This window comes from Siniperca chuatsi, linkage group LG5 (genome assembly GCF_020085105.1).
Source record: "Siniperca chuatsi isolate FFG_IHB_CAS linkage group LG5, ASM2008510v1, whole genome shotgun sequence".
NCBI lineage: Eukaryota > Metazoa > Chordata > Actinopteri > Centrarchiformes > Sinipercidae > Siniperca > Siniperca chuatsi.
Genome location: NC_058046.1, coordinates 18,426,259 through 18,448,360, shown reverse-complemented (window position 1 = coordinate 18,448,360; position 22,102 = coordinate 18,426,259). Strand labels below are relative to the sequence as shown.

General features: G+C 40.6%; 5 protein-coding genes, 1 long non-coding RNA gene and 2 other non-coding genes across 10 annotated transcripts; 4 read left to right on the top strand and 4 right to left on the bottom strand.

Annotated features, from left to right (window-relative positions):
• Positions 1 to 1,121: 1,121 nt before the first annotated feature.
• Positions 1,122 to 8,905, top strand: pxmp2 (peroxisomal membrane protein 2). 2 transcript variants are annotated; one of them, XR_006378074.1, is made up of 6 exons: positions 1,122 to 1,319; positions 1,686 to 1,808; positions 2,102 to 2,264; positions 3,847 to 3,966; positions 4,075 to 4,194; positions 8,328 to 8,905. XR_006378074.1 is itself a non-coding variant. In XM_044196922.1 (5 exons), exons 1-5 carry the CDS (start codon positions 1,210 to 1,212, stop codon positions 4,141 to 4,143), a joined length of 585 nt encoding a protein of 194 aa, XP_044052857.1. In that variant the 5' UTR covers positions 1,123 to 1,209; the 3' UTR covers positions 4,144 to 4,772. The 2 variants fall into 2 exon arrangements, 1 of the variants encoding a protein (XP_044052857.1); XM_044196922.1 differs by lacking the exon at positions 8,328 to 8,905 and having other exon boundaries at positions 1,123 to 1,319; positions 4,075 to 4,772.
• LOC122876498 (polyubiquitin-like) lies at positions 4,672 to 5,540 on the bottom strand. The gene is made up of 2 exons (XM_044196927.1): positions 5,438 to 5,540; positions 4,672 to 5,348 (listed from the first exon to the last, which is right to left on the bottom strand). Exon 2 carries the CDS (start codon positions 5,334 to 5,336, stop codon positions 4,869 to 4,871), a length of 468 nt encoding a protein of 155 aa, XP_044052862.1. The 5' UTR covers positions 5,337 to 5,348; positions 5,438 to 5,540; the 3' UTR covers positions 4,672 to 4,868.
• Positions 8,805 to 9,731, bottom strand: LOC122876496 (polyubiquitin-like). The gene is made up of 2 exons (XM_044196925.1): positions 9,571 to 9,731; positions 8,805 to 9,481 (listed from the first exon to the last, which is right to left on the bottom strand). The coding sequence occupies exon 2, from the start codon at positions 9,467 to 9,469 to the stop codon at positions 9,002 to 9,004; it is 468 nt and encodes a 155-aa protein (XP_044052860.1). The 5' UTR covers positions 9,470 to 9,481; positions 9,571 to 9,731; the 3' UTR covers positions 8,805 to 9,001.
• A 3,207-nt stretch (positions 9,732 to 12,938) lies between these two features.
• On the bottom strand, positions 12,939 to 13,603 carry LOC122876497 (polyubiquitin-like). Its single transcript, XM_044196926.1, has one exon. It carries the CDS (start codon positions 13,601 to 13,603, stop codon positions 13,136 to 13,138), a length of 468 nt encoding a protein of 155 aa, XP_044052861.1. The 3' UTR covers positions 12,939 to 13,135.
• gatc (glutamyl-tRNA amidotransferase subunit C) lies at positions 12,939 to 17,989 on the bottom strand. Its single transcript, XM_044196924.1, has 6 exons — positions 17,491 to 17,989; positions 17,357 to 17,407; positions 15,068 to 15,237; positions 14,861 to 14,964; positions 13,705 to 14,716; positions 12,939 to 13,615 (listed from the first exon to the last, which is right to left on the bottom strand). Exons 1-5 carry the CDS (start codon positions 17,689 to 17,691, stop codon positions 14,655 to 14,657), a joined length of 588 nt encoding a protein of 195 aa, XP_044052859.1. The 5' UTR covers positions 17,692 to 17,989; the 3' UTR covers positions 12,939 to 13,615; positions 13,705 to 14,654.
• Positions 17,344 to 21,991, top strand: LOC122876500. 2 transcript variants are annotated; one of them, XR_006378077.1, is made up of 4 exons: positions 17,344 to 17,427; positions 19,058 to 19,204; positions 19,356 to 19,524; positions 19,613 to 21,991. It is a non-coding gene; the product is annotated as an uncharacterized LOC122876500 (long non-coding RNA). The 2 variants fall into 2 exon arrangements; XR_006378076.1 differs by having other exon boundaries at positions 17,346 to 17,427; positions 19,141 to 19,204.
• On the top strand, positions 18,178 to 18,250 carry trnak-uuu. Its single transcript has one exon. It is a non-coding gene; the product is annotated as a tRNA-Lys (tRNA).
• On the top strand, positions 21,174 to 21,246 carry trnak-uuu. Its single transcript has one exon. It is a non-coding gene; the product is annotated as a tRNA-Lys (tRNA).
• Positions 21,992 to 22,102: the final 111 nt, after the last annotated feature.

The following is a 22,102-nucleotide window of genomic DNA, read 5'->3' as shown; positions in this document are numbered from 1 at the left end:
GTTTTATTTGGTGTAAAACATCACTCCCATTGAACTGTAAGCTTTGATGTGCAGGATTACTTATTATTTAAAATATTTTGGCTTCTGACCAAGATGCATGCACTTTTTCCAAAACGTGTCTCTGATACAATTATTGTTGGTTTGTTTGATGACCTCTTTAGTGTTTATATGAATTACTGTATCCAATAAACCTTTCTCATGATGGACATTTTTACTTGTGTGATTAGTAACATTAATAATGGCTGCATTCCATTTAGGTTCAGTGGCACACCTAAAGGAAGTGAAGTGATTATTAATGTTGTTAGTTTCACCTGTTCTTTTTCGGCTATAACAAGTCAAAATGTCCGCCATGAGAAAGGTTCGTAATTGTATTATAAGTCACTGTGTCACGCCACCAGGAGTGGCCTGAAGAACAGAAATACAAATATACTTTTGGTATGTGACCACACTTTCAGGTCTGCATCTAAAAGCTAGACTAAAAAAAAAAAGTTAACTTTGCTGCAAAACCTTAAAACAAGTAGATAAAGTTAAACGTAAATTCACATTCAAATTCACTTATTACAATAAAATCATCTTGTTGCAGGGAAGTTCGGTGCCTTATATAAAACTTTTAATTTTTATATATAACTAAAAACGATGTTTTCAGTGCCAATCTGGAAAGCAGCTATGTTACGTTTTGAAAGGTACTAATGAAATATAACACGTTTCACATACTGTGATTAAAACGGAACTCAAGTTGATAACCTCCCATGTTTATGCCCTCTGAATAAAAGCATTTAAACAAGCAGATTAAAATAAGATATTAAAGTTGTTTAGCAGCTGTCACTATTATGGTTTGTGTTTACCCAACAGTATTTTTGGCTATTGTACAATTTGAACTGCTGAAAGGACATTTCTTCATTTTGTTACTTTAATAGTCCTGTTAAGGTAGTAATGTTTAAAAAAATAAGCAGTGCGTTATTCAGTCTTGTGCATTTCACCACCTCTAATACTATTATTATTCTTTTTAGTGCTGTTCGACATGTAAGAACTGTAAACTGCTCGTGATACAGGCCTAGTAAAATTGGCTGTTTTGGACGTCAACGACGTGAAGGCGTGGCTCAACCAGTGACGAAATCACGTCGACAGGAAGAATCTGGCACAGTTGCTTTTCAACTTCGCCCCTGTCAGTTCTGTAGTGGTAATGTTTGCACTGTTAAACAATTGACAATGCCTGTGGAGAGCCTGCCAGTCCGGGATTTGTCTATTCATGTCCGTTTACTACAGCAGTATGTGGTTCTTCTGAAGAAATACCCCATCCTCACTAAATCTGTAACGAGGTCAGAAGCTTTGGTTATTCACTGACTGGTTTGTTCATGTTCTGCAGCCTGGTGCTTATTTTCTGCCGTGTTTCCTCAGTTTAACAGTCATTTACTAAAGCGCTGACAAAGTCAAACCATTACATTTAAGTTAAGTTACTGTTTGCATTGGTTAGCTGTTCTTGATTGTTGATGACTTCAAAGTGTCGCTATCTTTTAGACCACTTTGCACTGACTTCAGACTTCCCTTTCATGTCAGCACTAGCCAATCAGAATCTGCCAGGAAAACCTCCCCTTATGACACTAATTTTATTTTATCAGAGTATGTTATTATGAATGTACCTGTTGCTTTTGATAGAGTTGTGTTTGTGTCCTTCATATTTTCAGTGGCATCCTCTCAGCTTTAGGGAATCTTCTGTCTCAGATTGTGGAGGCAAGAAAAAAGGCCAAAAATGGAGTCCCGGTCAATGAGATTGACGCAGCTGGAGCTACACGCTATGCCATTTATGGGTGAGACTGTACACAGAAACAAAACTGAGGGTTGACATGCTTTTCGTGGCTTATTTACAACAAGAAAATGAATGTAATGGTGTGCTCCAGTTAGACTAGAGGGTAAAACACAGTGTAAAATACGTCAACTACAGTGTAACATAATTACTGTCACTGATAGCAAAGTATCCGCAGAGAGAACATAGTGTTCCCTGTTAAAATCTTTGTATCTTAAAATTGAACTCCCTTCTTACATCTGTGTGTTTATTTATTTTTCTGTTGGTAGTTATATTATGCTTTGTTGCCTATTTCAGGTTGTTTATTACAGGACCGGTGAGCCATTACTTTTACCAGCTGATGGAAGTGTGGATGCCCAGCACAGACCCGTACTGTATAGTCAAACGTCTGCTGCTGGATCGGCTTGTTTTTGCCCCTGGCTTTCTGCTCCTCTTCTACTTTGTTATGAACATCCTGGAGGTGGGTCATCTCAGAAACTCTCCCTCCTAATAATCTCATTAAGGGGGCGCTCCAGTGATTTAGATATATTGCACTGGCACAAAGTTGGGGGACAGATTTAAAAAAAACAAAACATGGTCAAAAGTTCTGCAACAGAGGCCGAGATATATTCTGAATTTTAGCCCAAAGTATGGGTGAAGCTAAAGGAATGCAGGATCCTACACTTCCCATAATGCAACTCGATAGTATATTTCATTAGACCCTCCCTGCCTGATAAATGCCCATGTCTTTCAAACTCCATGCCCCCAGTTTTTAACACTGGTTTGTATTTTACAGGTTTAGCAGTACTCTCTATGACTAGTTTTGATGTGTAAAATTGGCGGGCTGCCCCTTTAATTCTGATTTACTGCCACTCATGTAATGTTTCAACCTGGATATTTACCATAGTATTTAGTCAACTGTCTTCACGTATTATATGTAATATTAAACACATGCTATAAAGTTGTTTCTTATATAGACATGAAGGATAAAGTGCAAAATTAAGACGGTGTAGTCCCTCATTCGTCCAGGAATGTTCCATCGTAGAAAAGGTTTCCAGCATCCATTACAGCACAAACTGGGTGTAATCCGGACATTACAACATAGAGCCCAAGAAGTGCCCACCGGCTCAGAGGGTAAGAAGAAAGAGGAAAGGCATGTTCAGAATGCACTTTCAGCTTGTAGGTATCCTACTTGGGCTCTCAACAAAGAGGAAACGGAACCAAGAAGGAACGGTGTCTCCATCCCTTATGTATCTGGACTGTCTGAAAAACTACAAAGGATCTTTAGACAGCACAATGTTCCTGTTTTCTTTAAACCAGGCAACACTTTAAGACAGAAACTCATTCACCCTAAGGACAAGATGCCCACACAAAAACAGAGCAATGTAGTCTACTCCATTCAATGCAGTGAGGAAAACAGCAAAGAACGGTACATAGGCGAGACCAAACAGCCACTTCACAAAAGACTTTATCAGCACAGACGACACACTAACTCGGGATTACAGAGCGCCGTGCATTTGCACCTAAAAGCTACAAACCACACATTTGAAGACAGCGAGGTGAAGATTCTAAGTAGAGAGAAGAGTTGGTTTGAACGGGGCGTCAAGGAAGCTATTTTGGTTTTGTTTGAACAGAAATGGTGGTCTGAGATTAAACTTGCCAACCGTTTACCAGAGTGTATTAACACTTTGGTCAAGCCAATCATATGCTAATCAGGTACTTAACAGTGATGAGGGAGGTGCAGCCAGAAAACAATAGGCCTGATTACTGATTACTGGGCCATCATGGAAACAAAAGAAGGGCAGTTTCAGGTGAAACTAGGCAGGGTAAATAGCAGACACTCAGGTAGACTCCTTCCAGAGGGCAGGGCTTAAGCAACACCGAGTAGCTTAAATTTCTGAGTTCTCAGACCATTTTTCACAATTGAGAATGACTTCCGGATGGGAGCCGAAACGTCTTGATTCTGAAAACAGTGTCCAGATGACTATGATTGAAACCTTTTCTACGAAAGTGCAAAATTGCAAAATAAATGTAAATATATAGTCATTCAAATCAATTTTCAGGCCAAAGGGTGGGGAGACTTTGAGAAGAAGATGAAAGGAAGTTACTGGACTGCTTTAAAGATGAATTGGAAAGTTTGGACCCCCTTCCAGTTCATCAATATCATCTTTGTGCCTGTTCAGGTATGTATTTCACTGGCATCCTGTCAACGAACAAATGATGAGTCACATACTGACACCACTAATGTTTTTCTCTTGTACGTGCTCCTGTGTCTGTTTTTTCACTTTCAGTTCCGAGTGCTGTTTGCCAACATGATCGCCTTATTTTGGTACGCCTACCTTGCATCTGTGAGGAAATGAAGCTTCCCTAAATGTACTCACAGAAAACGGCTTCTTCACAGTGGCTTTAACATTAGGGTGTTTACTGTACTACTACTATATACCTGTTCCTAATCTGGGCAATAATTCTCACATACAGTAGCTCTTCTAATTAACTCCTAACAAACCTGTAAAATGAGTTCAAGCCATTATAACATGCTGCTATGATATTTTGGATACATTACTGTATTTGTAATAAGCGAACATAATAAATGCATTATCTACAGAGCACTGCCATAATCTGGTAAGATGTAATAGAAAACCTCAAATTACATGACAGAGACAGTCTCTTTTAAATACTGGAATAAATGTCAATTTTAATGTGTGTCTTTTTAATTACTTGTGGTTGTGGTCTGCACAGGGTGCAGCTCCACGCCTGAGCTGAAGAAATAGTGCAGGAAATGTAAAGACATGCAACTTCACATTTGGGGCTTAATTTTTTTTTATTACTTTTTATTTTTAAAGCAGTGCCCAGTCAACAGAATAAAAATAAAATGACAACATGCTGGGTTGTGTGTATGACATATTTTTATTGTCAAAACAAATTAATATATTAAGCCAAAACAAGTTTTAAGACATGACAGAATTACACAGAGGAATGCACTGATTTTTTTTTAGAAATGGAAATACAAATAAATAAGAAATACTTCATTTATATTGAAAAAAACTATGTACAAATTATTCACTTTCTGATATATGAAGTGTCCTCAGCCTCCTCTCAGACGGAACGTCAGGTCGATGGTGCTCAGCGCTTCGACGTTGTAGTCCGCAAGTTTACCATTCATCATCTCCCTGCCTTGGTAAATGAGCCTCTGCTGGGTCACCGGGACCCCCTCTCTGCATTGGACCTTGCTCTTGAAGTCGCTCACAGTCTCGTCGGGTTTGATATCATAGGTGCTCACCTGCCCCTTCTCGTTTCTGAGGAGCACCTGGATGGTGGCCGGCTGTGTCACCAGCAGAGACACCTGGGAACCAGGCCGCAAGCCGTAGCCGCTGACAGGCTTCAGGTCGTCGCTGAGAGGTGTCCTCTGGCCGTTGACAAACACCAGCTTCTGCCTCTGTGCGGGGACTCCGAGTTTCTCCTGGATGCGTGTTTTCAGAGAGCCCACTGTGTCCTGTGGGTGCACCGTCAGGGTGTGGGACGTCCCATCCAGCATAACAATGGTAATATCCATGATGAAAGTGGCCTGAAAGATCATTCAATACATTTAGTGTGGAAACACTCTTTTAAAGAAAGCATCGATGGATTTCAGCGTTGATAAAGAGAGCGACCTACCTTTTGATCACGTTAGCAAACTCCTCCGGAAAACTTGGAGTCTTCAGACGGCGACAGGTGAACACGCGATGCTCAGCAGCAGCTGTCAGAGGCTTCAGCTCCCGCAGCTTATAAACAGGCTGCCTCGCTGGTCGACGCCGCCCCCTTTACTTCACATTCGTTTTCCGTTCCTGCCTTCATAACTTTCAATTTCTATTCTCCGAACATATGACTCGGTCATAGAGAGGGCTTGTGATGTTTTGGTCTTTACTAACACTGCCCCAAGGCACGCTTACGAGTTTACCACCTAATAGTCCAGTTGTATCAAACAGGTGGGGCAGTGGAGGAACAGCTTGTTACTAACTCGTACCTTGATATGCACATGACACCACACTTTTGACGGACAAATGTCATATGAATCAGAGCAATTAGAATAGGCAAATAGTAGTAGGCTAAATAAATAATAGTGACAAAGATTAGTAACAGTGATCTGAATTTCATGAAAAATAGTGGTGAAAATACAGTAGGCTAATTGTAAAATAAAAAAAAAAAATCTAATATTCATCACAAAACAATCTGTAAACACAACAGCATTTTGGGGGCCAACTGGCACCACTGTTCATTGCAACTACACTCAAGAAAAGTCTGAATTAGTTTATATTGTCCCTCCACAGGTAGTGGCTTGTTGCCTTAAAGGGACAGTTCACCCCAAAATCAAAAGTACATACAGTGGTGTGAAAAAGTGTTCCTGATTTCTTATTTTTTGCATGTTTGTCACACTTAAATGTTTCAGATCATCGTCTTGGAACTCAGCCATGCAGGCCATTTTTGTTATCGCAAACGCTTGATTGCAGTTGTTGCTGCTAAGGGTGGCCCAACCAGTTATTAGGTTTAGGGGACAATCACTATTTCATACAGGGCCAAGTAGGTTTGGATTTTGTTTTCCCTTAATAATAACAACCTTCATTTAAAAACTGCATTTTGTGTTTACTTGTGTTTTCTTTGACTAATATTTAAATTAGTTTGATCTGAAATATTTAAGTGTGACAAACATGCAAAAAATAAGAAATCAGAAAGAGGGCACACATTTGTCCTCTTACCTGTAGTGCTCTTTATCCATCTCGATTGTTTTAGTGTGTTGCCGAGTTTTGGAGATATTGGCAGTAGAAATGTCTGCCTTTCTTGAATAGAATGGAACTAAATGGCACTATTTTCTTTCTACCCATAATCCAACATGAAACTGCTCCCAACAAGGATGGATAAATAGCACTATGGGTAAGAGGACAAATATGTACAGTGGCTTGCAAAAGTATTCATACCCCTTGAACTTTTCCAAATTTTTTCATGTTACAACCACAAACGTAGATGTATTTTATTGGGATTTCCTGTGATAGACCGACACCAAGTGGCGCATAATTGTGAAGTGGAAGGAAAATTATACATGGTTTTCAAAGTTTTTTCACAAATAAAGCTCTGAAAAGTGTGGCGTGCAAAAGTATTCAGCCCCCTGAGTCAATACTTTGTAGAACCACCTTGCGCTGCAATTACAGCTGCAAGTCTTTTGGGGTATGTCTCTACCAGCGTTGCACATCTAGAGACTGAAATTTTGCCCATTCTTCTTTGCAAAATAACTCAAGCTCAGTCAGATTGGACGGAGAGCATCTGCGAACAGCAATTTTCAAGTCTTGCCACAGATTCTCAGTGGGATTTAGGTGTGGACTTTGACTGGGCCAGTCTAACACATGAATATGCTTTGATCTAAACCATTCCATGTTAGCTCTGGCTGTATGTTTAGGGTCATTGTCCAGCTGGAAGGTGAACCTCCGCCCCAGTCTCAAGTCTTTTGCTGACTCTAACAGGTTTTCTTCCAAGATTGCCCTGTATTTGGCTCCATCCATCTTCCCATCAACTCTGACCAGCTTCCCTGTCCCTGCTGAAGAAAAGCATCCCCACAGCATGATGCTGCCACGCCCATGTTTTACAGTGGGGATGATGTGTTCAGGGCGATGTGCAGTGTTATTTTTCCACCACAAATAGCGTCTTGCTTTTAGGCCAAAAACTTCAATTTTCGTCTCATCTGACCACAGCACCTTCTTCCACATGTTTGCTGTGTCCCCCACATGGCTTTTTTTCCCCCCAACTATGGCTTTCTTCTTGCCACTCGGGCAAAGGTCGGATTTGTGGAGTGCACGCCTAATAGTTGTCCTGTGGACAGATTCTCCCACCTGAGCTGTGGATCTCTGCAGCTCCTCCAGAGTGACCATGGGCCTCTTGGCTGCTTCTCTGATCAATGCTCTCCTGGCCCGGCCTGTAAGTTTAGGTGGACGGCCATTTCTTGGTAGGTTTGCAGTTGTGCCATGCTCTTTACGTTTTCGTACAATGGATTGAACAGTTCTCCGTGAGTTGTTCAAAGCTTGGGATATTTTTTTATAACCTAACCCTGCTTTAAACTTCTCCACAACTTCATCCCTGACCTGTCTGGTGTGTTCCTTGAGCTTCATGGTGCTGTTCGTTCACTAATGTTCTCTAACAAACCTCTGAGGCCTTCACACAACAGCTGTATGTAGACTGAGATTAGATTACACACAAGTGGACTCTATTTACTAATTTGGTGACTTCTGAAGGCAGTTGGTTGCACTGGATTTTATTTAGGGGTATCAGAGTAAAGGGGGCTGAATACTCTTGCACGCCACACTTTTCAGAGTTTTATTTGTAAAAAACTTTGAAAACCATGTATAATTTTCCTTCCACTTCACAATTATGCATCACTTTGTGTTGGTCTATCACATGAAATCCCAATAAAATACATTTGTTTGTGGTTGTAACATGAAAAATGTGGAAAAGTTCAAGGGGTATGAATACTTTTGCAAGCCACTGCATTTTTGATTTTGGGGTGAACTGTCCCTTTAACATTAGGGTGTTTACTGTACTACTACTATATACCTGTTCCTAATCTGGGCAATAATTCTCACATACAGTAGCTCTTCTAATTAACTCCTAACAAACCTGTAAAATGAGTTCAAGCCATTATAACATGCTGCTATGATATTTTGGATACATTACTGTATTTGTAATAAGCGAACATAATAAATGCATTATCTACAGAGCACTGCCATAATCTGGTAAGATGTAATAGTAAACCTCAAATTACATGACAGAGACAGTCTCTTTTAAATACTGGAATAAATGTCAATTTTAATGTGTGTCTTTTTAATTACTTGTGGTTGTGGTCTGCACAGGGTGCAGCTCCACGCCTGAGCTGAAGAAATAGTGCAGGAAATGTAAAGACATGCAACTTCACATTTGGGGCTTAATTTTTTTTTATTACTTTTTATTTTTAAAGCAGTGCCCAGTCAACAGAATAAAAATAAAATGACAACATGCTGGGTTGTGTGTATGACATATTTTTATTGTCAAAACAAATTAATATATTAAGCCAAAACAAGTTTTAAGACATGACAGAATTACACAGAGGAATGCACTGATTTTTTTTTAGAAATGGAAATACAAATAAATAAGAAATACTTCATTTATATTGAAAAAAACTATGTACAAATTATTCACTTTCTGATATATGAAGTGTCCTCAGCCTCCTCTCAGACGGAACGTCAGGTCGATGGTGCTCAGCGCTTCGACGTTGTAGTCCGCAAGTTTACCATTCATCATCTCCCTGCCTTGGTAAATGAGCCTCTGCTGGGTCACCGGGACCCCCTCTCTGCATTGGACCTTGCTCTTGAAGTCGCTCACAGTCTCGTCGGGTTTGATATCATAGGTGCTCACCTGCCCCTTCTCGTTTCTGAGGAGCACCTGGATGGTGGCCGGCTGTGTCACCAGCAGAGACACCTGGGAACCAGGCCGCAAGCCGTAGCCGCTGACAGGCTTCAGGTCGTCGCTGAGAGGTGTCCTCTGGCCGTTGACAAACACCAGCTTCTGCCTCTGTGCGGGGACTCCGAGTTTCTCCTGGATGCGTGTTTTCAGAGAGCCCACTGTGTCCTGTGGGTGCACCGTCAGGGTGTGGGACGTCCCATCCAGCATAACAATGGTAATATCCATGATGAAAGTGGCCTGAAAGATCATTCAATACATTTAGTGTGGAAACACTCTTTTAAAGAAAGCATCGATGGATTTCAGCGTTGATAAAGAGAGCGTCCTACCTTTTGATCACGTTAGCAAACTCCTCCGGAAAACTTGGAGTCTTCAGACGGCGACAGGTGAACACGCGATGCTCAGCAGCAGCTGTCAGAGGCTTCAGCTCCCCGCAGCTTATAAACAGGCTGCCTCGCTGGTCGACGCCGCCCCCTTTACTTCACATTCGTTTTCCGTTCCTGCCTTCATAACTTTCAATTTCTATTCTCCGAACATATGACTCGGTCATAGAGAGGGCTTGTGATGTTTTGGTCTTTACTAACACTGCCCCAAGGCACGCTTACGAGTTTACCACCTAATAGTCCAGTTGTATCAAACAGGTGGGGCAGTGGAGGAACAGCTTGTTACTAACTCGTACCTTGATATGCACATGACACCACACTTTTGACGGACAAATGTCATATGAATCAGAGCAATTAGAATAGGCAAATAGTAGTAGGCTAAATAAATAATAGTGACAAAGATTAGTAACAGTGATCTGAATTTCATGAAAAATAGTGGTGAAAATACAGTAGGCTAATTGTAAAATAAAAAAACAAAACATCTAATATTCATCACAAAACAATCTGTAAACACAACAGCATTTTGGGGGCCAACTGGCACCACTGTTCATTGCAACTACACTCAAGAAAAGTCTGAATTAGTTTATATTGTCCCTCCACAGGTAGTGGCTTGTTGCCTTAAAGGGACAGTTCACCCCAAAATCAAAAGTACATACAGTGGTGTGAAAAAGTGTTCCTGATTTCTTATTTTTTGCATGTTTGTCACACTTAAATGTTTCAGATCATCGTCTTGGAACTCAGCCATGCAGGCCATTTTTGTTATCGCAAACGCTTGATTGCAGTTGTTGCTGCTAAGGGTGGCCCAACCAGTTATTAGGTTTAGGGGACAATCACTATTTCATACAGGGCCAAGTAGGTTTGGATTTTGTTTTCCCTTAATAATAACAACCTTCATTTAAAAACTGCATTTTGTGTTTACTTGTGTTTTCTTTGACTAATATTTAAATTAGTTTGATCTGAAATATTTAAGTGTGACAAACATGCAAAAAATAAGAAATCAGAAAGAGGGCACACATTTGTCCTCTTACCTGTAGTGCTCTTTATCCATCTCGATTGTTTTAGTGTGTTGCCGAGTTTTGGAGATATTGGCAGTAGAAATGTCTGCCTTTCTTGAATAGAATGGAACTAAATGGCACTATTTTCTTTCTACCCATAATCCAACATGAAACTGCTCCCAACAAGGATGGATAAATAGCACTATGGGTAAGAGGACAAATATGTACAGTGGCTTGCAAAAGTATTCATACCCCTTGAACTTTTCCAAATTTTTTCATGTTACAACCACAAACGTAGATGTATTTTATTGGGATTTCCTGTGATAGACCGACACCAAGTGGCGCATAATTGTGAAGTGGAAGGAAAATTATACATGGTTTTCAAAGTTTTTTCACAAATAAAGCTCTGAAAAGTGTGGCGTGCAAAAGTATTCAGCCCCCTGAGTCAATACTTTGTAGAACCACCTTGCGCTGCAATTACAGCTGCAAGTCTTTTGGGGTATGTCTCTACCAGCGTTGCACATCTAGAGACTGAAATTTTGCCCATTCTTCTTTGCAAAATAACTCAAGCTCAGTCAGATTGGACGGAGAGCATCTGCGAACAGCAATTTTCAAGTCTTGCCACAGATTCTCAGTGGGATTTAGGTGTGGACTTTGACTGGGCCAGTCTAACACATGAATATGCTTTGATCTAAACCATTCCATGTTAGCTCTGGCTGTATGTTTAGGGTCATTGTCCAGCTGGAAGGTGAACCTCCGCCCCAGTCTCAAGTCTTTTGCTGACTCTAACAGGTTTTCTTCCAAGATTGCCCTGTATTTGGCTCCATCCATCTTCCCATCAACTCTGACCAGCTTCCCTGTCCCTGCTGAAGAAAAGCATCCCCACAGCATGATGCTGCCACGCCCATGTTTTACAGTGGGGATGATGTGTTCAGGCGATGTGCAGTGTTATTTTTCCACCACAAATAGCGTCTTGCTTTTAGGCCAAAAACTTCAATTTTCGTCTCATCTGACCACAGCACCTTCTTCCACATGTTTGCTGTGTCCCCACATGGCTTTTTTTCCCCCAACTATGGCTTTCTTCTTGCCACTCGGGCAAAGGTCGGATTTGTGGAGTGCACGCCTAATAGTTGTCCTGTGGACAGATTCTCCCACCTGAGCTGTGGATCTCTGCAGCTCCTCCAGAGTGACCATGGGCCTCTTGGCTGCTTCTCTGATCAATGCTCTCCTGGCCCGGCCTGTAAGTTTAGGTGGACGGCCATTTCTTGGTAGGTTTGCAGTTGTGCCATGCTCTTTACGTTTTCGTACAATGGATTGAACAGTTCTCCGTGAGTTGTTCAAAGCTTGGGATATTTTTTATAACCTAACCCTGCTTTAAACTTCTCCACAACTTCATCCCTGACCTGTCTGGTGTGTTCCTTGAGCTTCATGGTGCTGTTCGTTCACTAATGTTCTCTAACAAACCTCTGAGGCCTTCACACAACAGCTGTATGTAGACTGAGATTAGATTACACACAAGTGGACTCTATTTACTAATTTGGTGACTTCTGAAGGCAGTTGGTTGCACTGGATTTTATTTAGGGGTATCAGAGTAAAGGGGGCTGAATACTCTTGCACGCCACACTTTTCAGAGTTTTATTTGTAAAAAACTTTGAAAACCATGTATAATTTTCCTTCCACTTCACAATTATGCATCACTTTGTGTTGGTCTATCACATGAAATCCCAATAAAATACATTTGTTTGTGGTTGTAACATGAAAAATGTGGAAAAGTTCAAGGGGTATGAATACTTTTGCAAGCCACTGCATTTTTGATTTTGGGGTGAACTGTCCCTTTAACATTAGGGTGTTTACTGTACTACTACTATATACCTGTTCCTAATCTGGGCAATAATTCTCACATACAGTAGCTCTTCTAATTAACTCCTAACAAACCTGTAAAATGAGTTCAAGCCATTATAACATGCTGCTATGATATTTTGGATACATTACTGTATTTGTAATAAGCGAACATAATAAATGCATTATCTACAGAGCACTGCCATAATCTGGTAAGATGTAATAGAAAACCTCAAATTACATGACAGAGACAGTCTCTTTTAAATACTGGAATAAATGTCAATTTTAATGTGTGTCTTTTTAATTACTTGTGGTTGTGGTCTGCACAGGGTGCAGCTCCACGCCTGAGCTGAAGAAATAGTGCAGGAAATGTAAAGACATGCAACTTCACATTTGGGGCTTAATTTTTTTTTTTATTACTTTTTATTTTTAAAGCAGTGCCCAGTCAACAGAATAAAAATAAAATGACAACATGCTGGGTTGTGTGTATGACATATTTTTATTGTCAAAACAAATTAATATATTAAGCCAAAACAAGTTTTAAGACATGACAGAATTACACAGAGGAATGCACTGATTTTTTTTTAGAAATGGAAATACAAATAAATAAGAAATACTTCATTTATATTGAAAAAAACTATGTACAAATTATTCACTTTCTGATATATGAAGTGTCCTCAGCCTCCTCTCAGACGGAACGTCAGGTCGATGGTGCTCAGCGCTTCGACGTTGTAGTCCGCAAGTTTACCATTCATCATCTCCCTGCCTTGGTAAATGAGCCTCTGCTGGGTCACCGGGACCCCCTCTCTGCATTGGACCTTGCTCTTGAAGTCGCTCACAGTCTCGTCGGGTTTGATATCATAGGTGCTCACCTGCCCCTTCTCGTTTCTGAGGAGCACCTGGATGGTGGCCGGCTGTGTCACCAGCAGAGACACCTGGGAACCAGGCCGCAAGCCGTAGCCGCTGACAGGCTTCAGGTCGTCGCTGAGAGGTGTCCTCTGGCCGTTGACAAACACCAGCTTCTGCCTCTGTGCGGGGACTCCGAGTTTCTCCTGGATGCGTGTTTTCAGAGAGCCCACTGTGTCCTGTGGGTGCACCGTCAGGGTGTGGGACGTCCCATCCAGCATAACAATGGTAATATCCATGATGAAAGTGGCCTGAAAGATCATTCAATACATTTAGTGTGGAAACACTCTTTTAAAGAAAGCATCGATGGATTTCAGCGTTGATAAAGAGAGCGTCCTACCTTTTGATCACGTTAGCAAACTCCTCCGGAAAACTTGGAGTCTTCAGACGGCGACAGGTGAACACGCGATGCTCAGCAGCAGCTGTCAGAGGCTTCAGCTCCCCGCAGCTTATAAACAGGCTGCCTCGCTGGTCGACGCCGCCCCCTTTACTTCACATTCGTTTTCCGTTCCTGCCTTCATAACTTTCAATTTCTATTCTCCGAACATATGACTCGGGTATATGGAGGCTTACAGCTGATCACTATCACGTCAGTGCACACAGGAGTAGAAATAGAAATAATAATAAAATAATTCCGCAGAGACATTTATTTCTAGTAAGAAATAAGAGATGTGCAAATCAAAATATGATACACTATAATACAGCAAATTTAAATTAAGTACAAAAGTGGATATAAATTATAAAGCTAAGTGTAAAGTGGATTTACCAGTTGATAAGTATAGTACAGTATAATACAATGTAATAAAATAAGTAATAAGTAATAATGCAATAAAGAGTACTGTGGGGCAGTGGAGGAACAGCTCTTAGTGTAAATTAATTACAGGTAACTTTAGATTAACAGGGGACTTTTGGATGGCATGAGGTCAAATCAGGACATTGTAGTTCTAACAAGGAAAGGCCAAATCATTTCATCAGAAGAAATGAGGCTAACACGTCACAGGGTATTTTAGCCAAACAAAAACATGTCTTCTAGGGAAACAAAACAGAAAGAGAGATTAAGGTTGTTTAAAGTTAAACAACACTAGACACATGAAGATCATAAATAACACATGAAAACTGTGTACTGCCATTGCGCTGAATGTCCTCATAACACATCACAATTCAATAAAATGATACTGAAACAAGATTTAACCACAGGTGTCAAATGAAACTGAAAAATAAGCAGGTTTTTATTTTACACAACTTCCCAAATGGAAAATTAGTAATAAATAGAGGACAAAGTCATAAACATCAGAACTCTGAGTGTTTCAGCATGGCGGCCCTCTCCTCCCTCTTCGGTAGAGGAATATTTCCTGTGGTAAGAAAATAAATATTAGTTAGGGATCCTCACAATGAAAAAGGTACCCCACCATCTTAAATTGTATTCACTTAACATCTCAATAATGTACAACCAATCATAAAATAAACACAAAAATAAATTTAGTTTTTTTTGTTACCTGGTGGAGCCACGAAGTATTCTTCCACTGTGTTTCTGGAGAGCTGAAGCAGTTCTTCAGCACAGTCCCCCTCCACCACGGCATCGTCCCTCAGGTTTAATGCCCTGAATGTGCATAGATGACACATAAACACATTCATACAATAAGAGTTTAAAATTGAGCTACAGTTGTTGCCCATTTGTTATATAATACCTGTCTGAACCGTACCTGTCCTCTAGAACTGAATCCATCGGTTCAACCCCCGACGTGTCAACAACATGAAGCTGATCTACAAATCGTACAGCTTTCTCCAAACAGGCCACTCCCTGTTTGGTGCGGAAATCAACCAAGGCCAGTCGCTCTAGTTTGTCCACCAGGTCAGCAGGGATTTGGGCAGGCTGTAAAATCAATGGTGTGTTGCTTAGAAATGTATGTGTGGCATGTGTGTCACTTAAAGATGCTATTGATAACATCCAGCCACTAGATGACGCACTCCCCCTCCCCCTCCCATTTCATTCCTGTGGTTTCCAGTTTGTTGCACAACCTGCATATTTCATGGTCGAGTGGAGTGAGACTCATTCATTCATTTTGTAATATATATTTTATCTATAGATTTTGGTTACTTTGTGAGGTGTTGTTTCATGTAACGGTATCTATGGTAATCTTAGGATCTGGCTAGCTAGCTTTAGGTAACCCTTTTCTCCCCATCATTTAATAATTACAGGGGCCCTATAGTGCAACACTTACAGTAAAATTACATTTCGATCATCCTTACACTATAAGACATTAGGTAAATATTTACATTTTAATCCAAATCAAAGAGTACAGTACAGTACATTGTAGGGATGCTATTAAAACCCACAGCGTTCCACATTAGACAGACAGCTAACGTTACAGTAAAAGTTGATGTTAGCTAGCATTAGTGTTAGCGTGGTGTTGACCTTACATTAATCAAAGAGTTTCCTTGTTGAAAACAAATCTCATATTGGATTATAAAAAAACAAACAGCTGAGCGCCACACAGCAACAATGGCTACAGGGAGAAAGGATGACTGTATGATTCTGTCAGTATTTTCAGATTTTTATATTAACGTGAGTAACACAGCTGGCTATGAGGGATAACATTAGACTGCTATATGAGATGACACCCTCAATAAAAGTCCCATTTTCGGTCTAAACACTATAATGAGCAGATTTACAATAGTTCTGAACTTTAATTTACCTTCGACATGACACATTGGTAATATATTGGGATCCCACGTCCCCTCCATTCCTAAAGAAGAGCGACCGTCTTTTCATAAGCGGACCAGTCCGCCACAATCAACTTGCCCTGCATAAACTTGTACTGGCCCCGGGCCATTGGTTATGTCGGACCCTGGCCCACTTCTAAATCCCCTCTGATACGCATCTTCGTTATAACGTTACATTGTTTGAGGGAACAATAACGTTAGGTAACTGGATGCAACCGTCACTAATGCTAACGTGGCTTCTCAGGGGTTAAAGCTGTTGTTTTTCTAATTTTTCTAATCTAACCGGTGACAACACATTAGTTAAGGTTTTGAGGACTGTGACTGTTGTTGTTTATTTTGTTTAAATATGCAGAACTGTAAATTTATGGGTTATTGTTGTTCGGACATATTCTAACGTCAGTGTCCGTTTTTTCCCCACACTAACTGACAAACTATACCACGTGATACCAACGTGGTTATACTATTGGCTCACAAGCCTCGTTAGAAGCAGGAACCAAACGTCAGACATCTCACACAGAGATAAACAAAACATTCATTTTGGACCCGTCAAAATGTTTAAAATGATTAAGTCACAATCATAATTTTTTTTAAAGGAAAAATTATACTTTTATTCTGCACCTTTCTAAAAGCTCTGTGGATGTTTTTTTTTTTTAAATATTCGTCTACATAAAAATGTTATCAATATAACCTTTAAGAATGTTTGTAACTGTAATAAGTATCCATTGAATAAAGTCATTACATCCATTAATAACTTCTAATCACCGAACACTGTCATGACTCGTGGCCCTTCATGTTTTGACCTTTGCTCTTTGGTAATCTCTGTTGTTTTGTATTGTTGACCTTTATTATGTGGTGTTGTCTAGATGTCCTTCGAAACAAAAAACAAAGTCTTTTTAGTAAGAAATTCCCCCTTTGTGTTATTAATCCTCTGTTGCAGTTCAACAAGGAAACACTGTGGAAACACAAAGAGGGAATTTGGTACTAAAAACACTGTAACTTTGGCAGATATTCTTTCTCCCTCCACCCCGGACCCCCACACCTTCCTCCAGACTGAAAATTTGCACTGATTGTCTCTACCTCACTGGCTGCTGACTCCTCCTCACTGCACATACACTTACATGCACCATTTATGCTTTCACATACTAATACAGGGCTTTCAAATTAATATCTTTTGTTACAATCTAACATGAATTTCAAGGCATTGGGTCACCAAGCATTACTTAACACCATGCAAGTATTGTGGTCACACCCAGTCATGAAGATATTACCGGGGGAAGTTGGTCCTCTGATACTGGTTCCCATGTTGCAACCTCTGGTACCTATCAGAAGAGAAACCCAGGTAACAAGACTGACAAGTTAAACCGACTGCAACTCAAATAATAACCATTGTCCTTGAATTTACCTTGGGGTTATGAGGTTGAGAGCTCAACAGACGCGTTACATTTGTGATGTGGCTCCGCGAGCAGCTGTTTCTTCTTCTGCGGAAGTTCTCCATGTTTGTTGCTGAGTAACCATCGTTTGTTAACAGATTAAATGAAGGCCGAATGATTTTCTGTGATACGCCGCGGCATGTCCGTTTAACAGCGAGGCTAAACACTGACATTTTCAGCACAATTAGCGAGCCAGCTGTGTCCGAGTTGTATAAAAATAGTATCACTTTTTCTTAGAGCAGGGCTCTAAACTAGCTTCACATGGATGTAGCTAGCCCAAAGGAGGCAGGACGAGGGGAAGCGAGAGGTTTAACTTCCACTTCCTTCCTTCTTCGCTTATGTCCCAGGCAGACACCTGACTGAAACGTTTTATTTCAAATGCGTCGAGGGCGTCTTGAATGTGGAGGAATATTATTCTATTAAATAGTCAACCTTTCCTTAGTAAAATTTTTTGAAAGACACTGATAGTATTGTGAGACTGGCGTTTTCTGTGTTGAATGCTGCCGTTGGCGCAGGCGTACTTTTGTAATACGTGATAGTGGTTATTGTACAAATTAGTAGGGGGCGAAGTGTAGCGTTACATTCACCGTCCCAAACATATGCTTCATATAGCATATATCTAATTTATAATTGATAATGGTGTTCCAGGACCTCAGAGCGCCCGGATAGCTCAGTCGGTAGAGCATCAGACTTTTAATCTGAGGGTCCAGGGTTCAAGTCCCTGTTCGGGCGATAGATGTTTTGCGTTTAATAGAGGTCCCTCCATACTGTGTTCAAGACGGTGGTGAGACCAGCGATGTTGTACAGCTTAGAGACAGTGGCACTGAAGAAAAGACAAGAGGCAGAGCTGGATGTAGCAGAGCTTAAGATGCTGAGGTTCTCTTTGGGAGTGACCATCAGAGGGACAGCTCATGTTAGACTTTTCGGAGATAAAGTCAGAGAGGCCAGATTGAGGTGGTTTGGACATGTTCAGAGGAGAGACTGTGAATATATTGGTAGAAGGATGCTGAGGCTGGAGCTGCCAGGAGGTCTAGAGGAAGACCAAAGAGGAGATTTGTGGATGTAGTGAGAGAGGACATGAAGTTAATTGGTGTGAGTGAAGAGGATGCAGAGGACAGGGTTAGATGGAGGCACATGATTCGCTGTGGCGACCCCTGAAAGGGAACAGCTGAAAGGAAAAGAAGAAGATGTCCCTCCATACTGTGCTGTGAGAACCTAGCACGTTAATTTGAACGTCCTTGTGATAATATGATAGGGCTACTGCTTTTTCCTGCTAGCCACTATATTAATGGCAGATGGCTGTCAAACAAAAGAAGCACTGAGCTATAGGTGATGAGGAGTGGATGTCCAGCCTGAGTAGGTCAGCTGCCTGAGGGTCTGGCCCTCTGAGGCAGGAAACAGACCGGCACCACGCCTGAAAAAGTGGCATGATCTGTATTTGAAAGTTAATCTGGACAATGTGGACAGTCATTAAACATAAAGCTAAGTCAAATTAAAAGGGGGCACATTCTTTTGATTCACTGTCAAACAATATTACAGAAGGAGAAATGTTCGATGCAGCTGACGGGAAAATGTTTGAGGGACACAGACATTTAACTGTGGGGTCCCTGTGTCATCTGCAGTGACACCACAACCAGGACTCTTATCAGCATCCTCTCCACATCACCCGCAGCAACACCTGGCCAGGTAAAATGCACAAGGCACCACTTAAGGTTACTTTTTGTTGTTGTGGTCAGTTTACAAAGCCACGGTCCGGCGGCTGACTCAAAAGTGAGTATGCTGAGATTATTTACCCTGTGTCTCAAATGTTTGTCTCGGACTTTGCTGGCCGGCCAAGCCTGCTCCCTGTCATGTTCCAGGCGCCGCCTGAGCCAGTCGCTCTCCCTACTCACAGGTGGATGTGGGCTGTTTGTAGCCGTGACATTCTGAGCGGGCTGGGCCGCATCAAAGCCAGCATAATAATGCCCACCTTTGGCAGTTTCCTAAAAATGGACTCCACAAAAAAGGTAAATATTTTTAACTGTAAAATCCTAGATTACATGCAAAAGTAGTCTACAATACAACTATTACTCCTGTACCTCTCCACCTGTACAGGAACGACCCACTGCTGCACCCCCCACAGCCCGGCCCCCAACATCAGTACTCAAAGTACAGCGGGGCAGGCAGCGGTCAAGAGGAAGTGTGCAGCTCTGCTGTCTGTTCCCTAAGCAGGCTCCTCCACCTACCTCTGCCCCTTTGCCTGTTGTACTCAACAGACAGTATTATGGCTACTTATACTGTCCCCGGAAAGGTGGTATGCCATTTGACCAGTGGATGGAGGATATGTGGAGGAAGAGGGCAGATAAGATAGATTCGTGTCTCTGCCATCGTTTGTCTCTTAGTGTGTAGATAGTGTAAATAATTTTAAAAGACCAAAAACTGCTTGTTATATCTCAGTCTGGTTCTATTGGTTCATTGTTGTGATTATTATTAATTTGCATGCCATATAACGGGTGTAGTATATTGACACATGTGTGAGCCTGGCAAAATGTGTTGATTTTTGTTGTTGTGTTTTTTTACAACCCCCCTTATGACTTGTTTTACTAGTAGAGCTGTGTTTCCTAGCTTTATTTATTTTAACATTTTAACATTTTTATTTTATATCATTCCTTTATTAATTTCCTTGTGTGTGTGTTCTGGTTACGAGTGTATGTGAGAAAATTAAGGTACGGTGGAGTTGGTGAAGTGAGGGAGTCTTATACTATATTTCTACAGCAGTAATTTTGAATGATTTCTACCATAAATATCCGTAAAAACAGGAGTCAAGCCAAGCTGAACTTTTTGTAAACCTATGCAGATAACAATAAAATGATCAGATTTTATTTATTTTAAATCAACAGAACAATATTGCAAACTGCATTCAGAGAACACAGTTACATTGTTGCTTTCAATACTTAGGCTATTCCATTCAGTGTGAATTATATTTTATTCAGGGATTTGGTCTGTTTCTAAAGGAAAAAAAAAATCAAAATGTACAATAATAATCAGAAATAATTTATTTCTTTGATACATTCTAGTTGAAAATACACGTTAGAATTACAAGCCACTCTCATATTTCTATCACTTATTAAGTAACATTTGACATATTCTCAACACTTGATGAGAGCTTGGGTAAAGAGAGACCTTTGGATCTAGTAAAGTGTCCTTTACCCTCCCTTCACCCCCTCCTTCCTCGAGGTTAAAAGTCGGAACTAGCTTCACATGGATGTAGCTAACGACATGCCGTAGCTAGCCCAAAGGAGGCAGGACGAGGGGAAGCGAGAGGTTTAACTTCCACTTCCTTCCTTCTTCGCTTATGTCCCAGGCAGACACCTGACTGAAACGTTTTATTTCAAATGCGTCGAGGGCGTCTTGAATGTGGAGGAATATTATTCTATTAAATAGTCAACCTTTCCTTAGTAAAATTTTTTGAAAGACACTGATAGTATTGTGAGACTGGCGTTTTCTGTGTTGAATGCTGCCGTTGGCGCAGGCGTACTTTTGTAATACGTGATAGTGGTTATTGTACAAATTAGTAGGGGGCGAAGTGTAGCGTTACATTCACCGTCCCAAACATATGCTTCATATAGCATATATCTAATTTATAATTGATAATGGTGTTCCAGGACCTCAGAGCGCCCGGATAGCTCAGTCGGTAGAGCATCAGACTTTTAATCTGAGGGTCCAGGGTTCAAGTCCCTGTTCGGGCGATAGATGTTTTGCGTTTAATAGAGGTCCCTCCATACTGTGTTCAAGACGGTGGTGAGACCATTGGTTCTTGCAACCAATCACCGTTGAGCTTTTCCATTTTTACTGAGCTGGCAAAGACATGTTGACCTGGCTGATAGGTTGTTTATACAGCCTATGGTTGATCCCTAGCTCCCCCACCCCTAGCTAGCTAGCTAGCTAGTTAAAACTTATTTATTGTAGAGAAGAAATGACTATAACTCAGGGGTTACATTTAGGTTTTTTTTTAATAGTTTGTAGTACTCTGTATTAGCTAGCTCACTGTTTCTTAACAGGCCATCTCTTCACTGACTTGTAGAGTTTTGCATTGTTTTTACCTGTTTATATTAATATTAGTTATCTATCAATGTATAACAATGTACATGTCACAATGTATGTTGATAACCTTACACATACAGTCAATATTTATTACAGCGTTATGGGTGCCAATAGCTAGATATTTGGCTGTCCTCATAGAAAAATGCATAACCATAATATTACTGTAACACCCTCATGTTGCCATCCCATACATTTATGTGTTTCTTAATGAGATAAAGCTACTTTGCACTATTCTAAACTAGTTTTCAGTGAGCAGCCTTTGTCAAACTAATGTATCTACTGATCTCTTGATGATTATCAACCTTCTGCCTTTATGATATATTTCTGACTCTCACCTCAGTTTGATTAAATTGAGTAAAATGCACATTACAACATGTTTTGGAAAAATAATGATGATTCCATTTTTATTTTTATTATAAGAACATATACCATTTAATATATATATATATATATATATATATATATATATATATATATATATATATATATATATATATATAT

Excerpts from the sequence above, each read along its gene's own strand:
- LOC122876497 (XM_044196926.1), bottom strand. The coding sequence starts at position 13,603 with ATGGATATTACCATTGTTATGCTGGATGGGACGTCCCACACCCTGACG.
- LOC122876496 (XM_044196925.1), bottom strand. The coding sequence starts at position 9,469 with ATGGATATTACCATTGTTATGCTGGATGGGACGTCCCACACCCTGACG.
- LOC122876498 (XM_044196927.1), bottom strand. The coding sequence starts at position 5,336 with ATGGATATTACCATTGTTATGCTGGATGGGACGTCCCACACCCTGACG.
- pxmp2 (XM_044196922.1), top strand. The coding sequence starts at position 1,210 with ATGCCTGTGGAGAGCCTGCCAGTCCGGGATTTGTCTATTCATGTCCGT. Across the intron at positions 2,265-3,846 it reads TTGTTATGAACATCCTGGAG|GCCAAAGGGTGGGGAGACTT; the intron begins GTGGGTCATCTC and ends ATCAATTTTCAG. Across the intron at positions 3,967-4,074 it reads TCATCTTTGTGCCTGTTCAG|TTCCGAGTGCTGTTTGCCAA; the intron begins GTATGTATTTCA and ends TTTCACTTTCAG.
- gatc (XM_044196924.1), bottom strand. The coding sequence starts at position 17,691 with ATGTCAGTGTTTAGCCTCGCTGTTAAACGGACATGCCGCGGCGTATCA. Across the intron at positions 14,965-15,067 it reads GATTCAGTTCTAGAGGACAG|GGCATTAAACCTGAGGGACG; the intron begins GTACGGTTCAGA and ends ATGCACATTCAG. Across the intron at positions 14,717-14,860 it reads ATACTTCGTGGCTCCACCAG|GAAATATTCCTCTACCGAAG; the intron begins GTAACAAAAAAA and ends TTCTTACCACAG.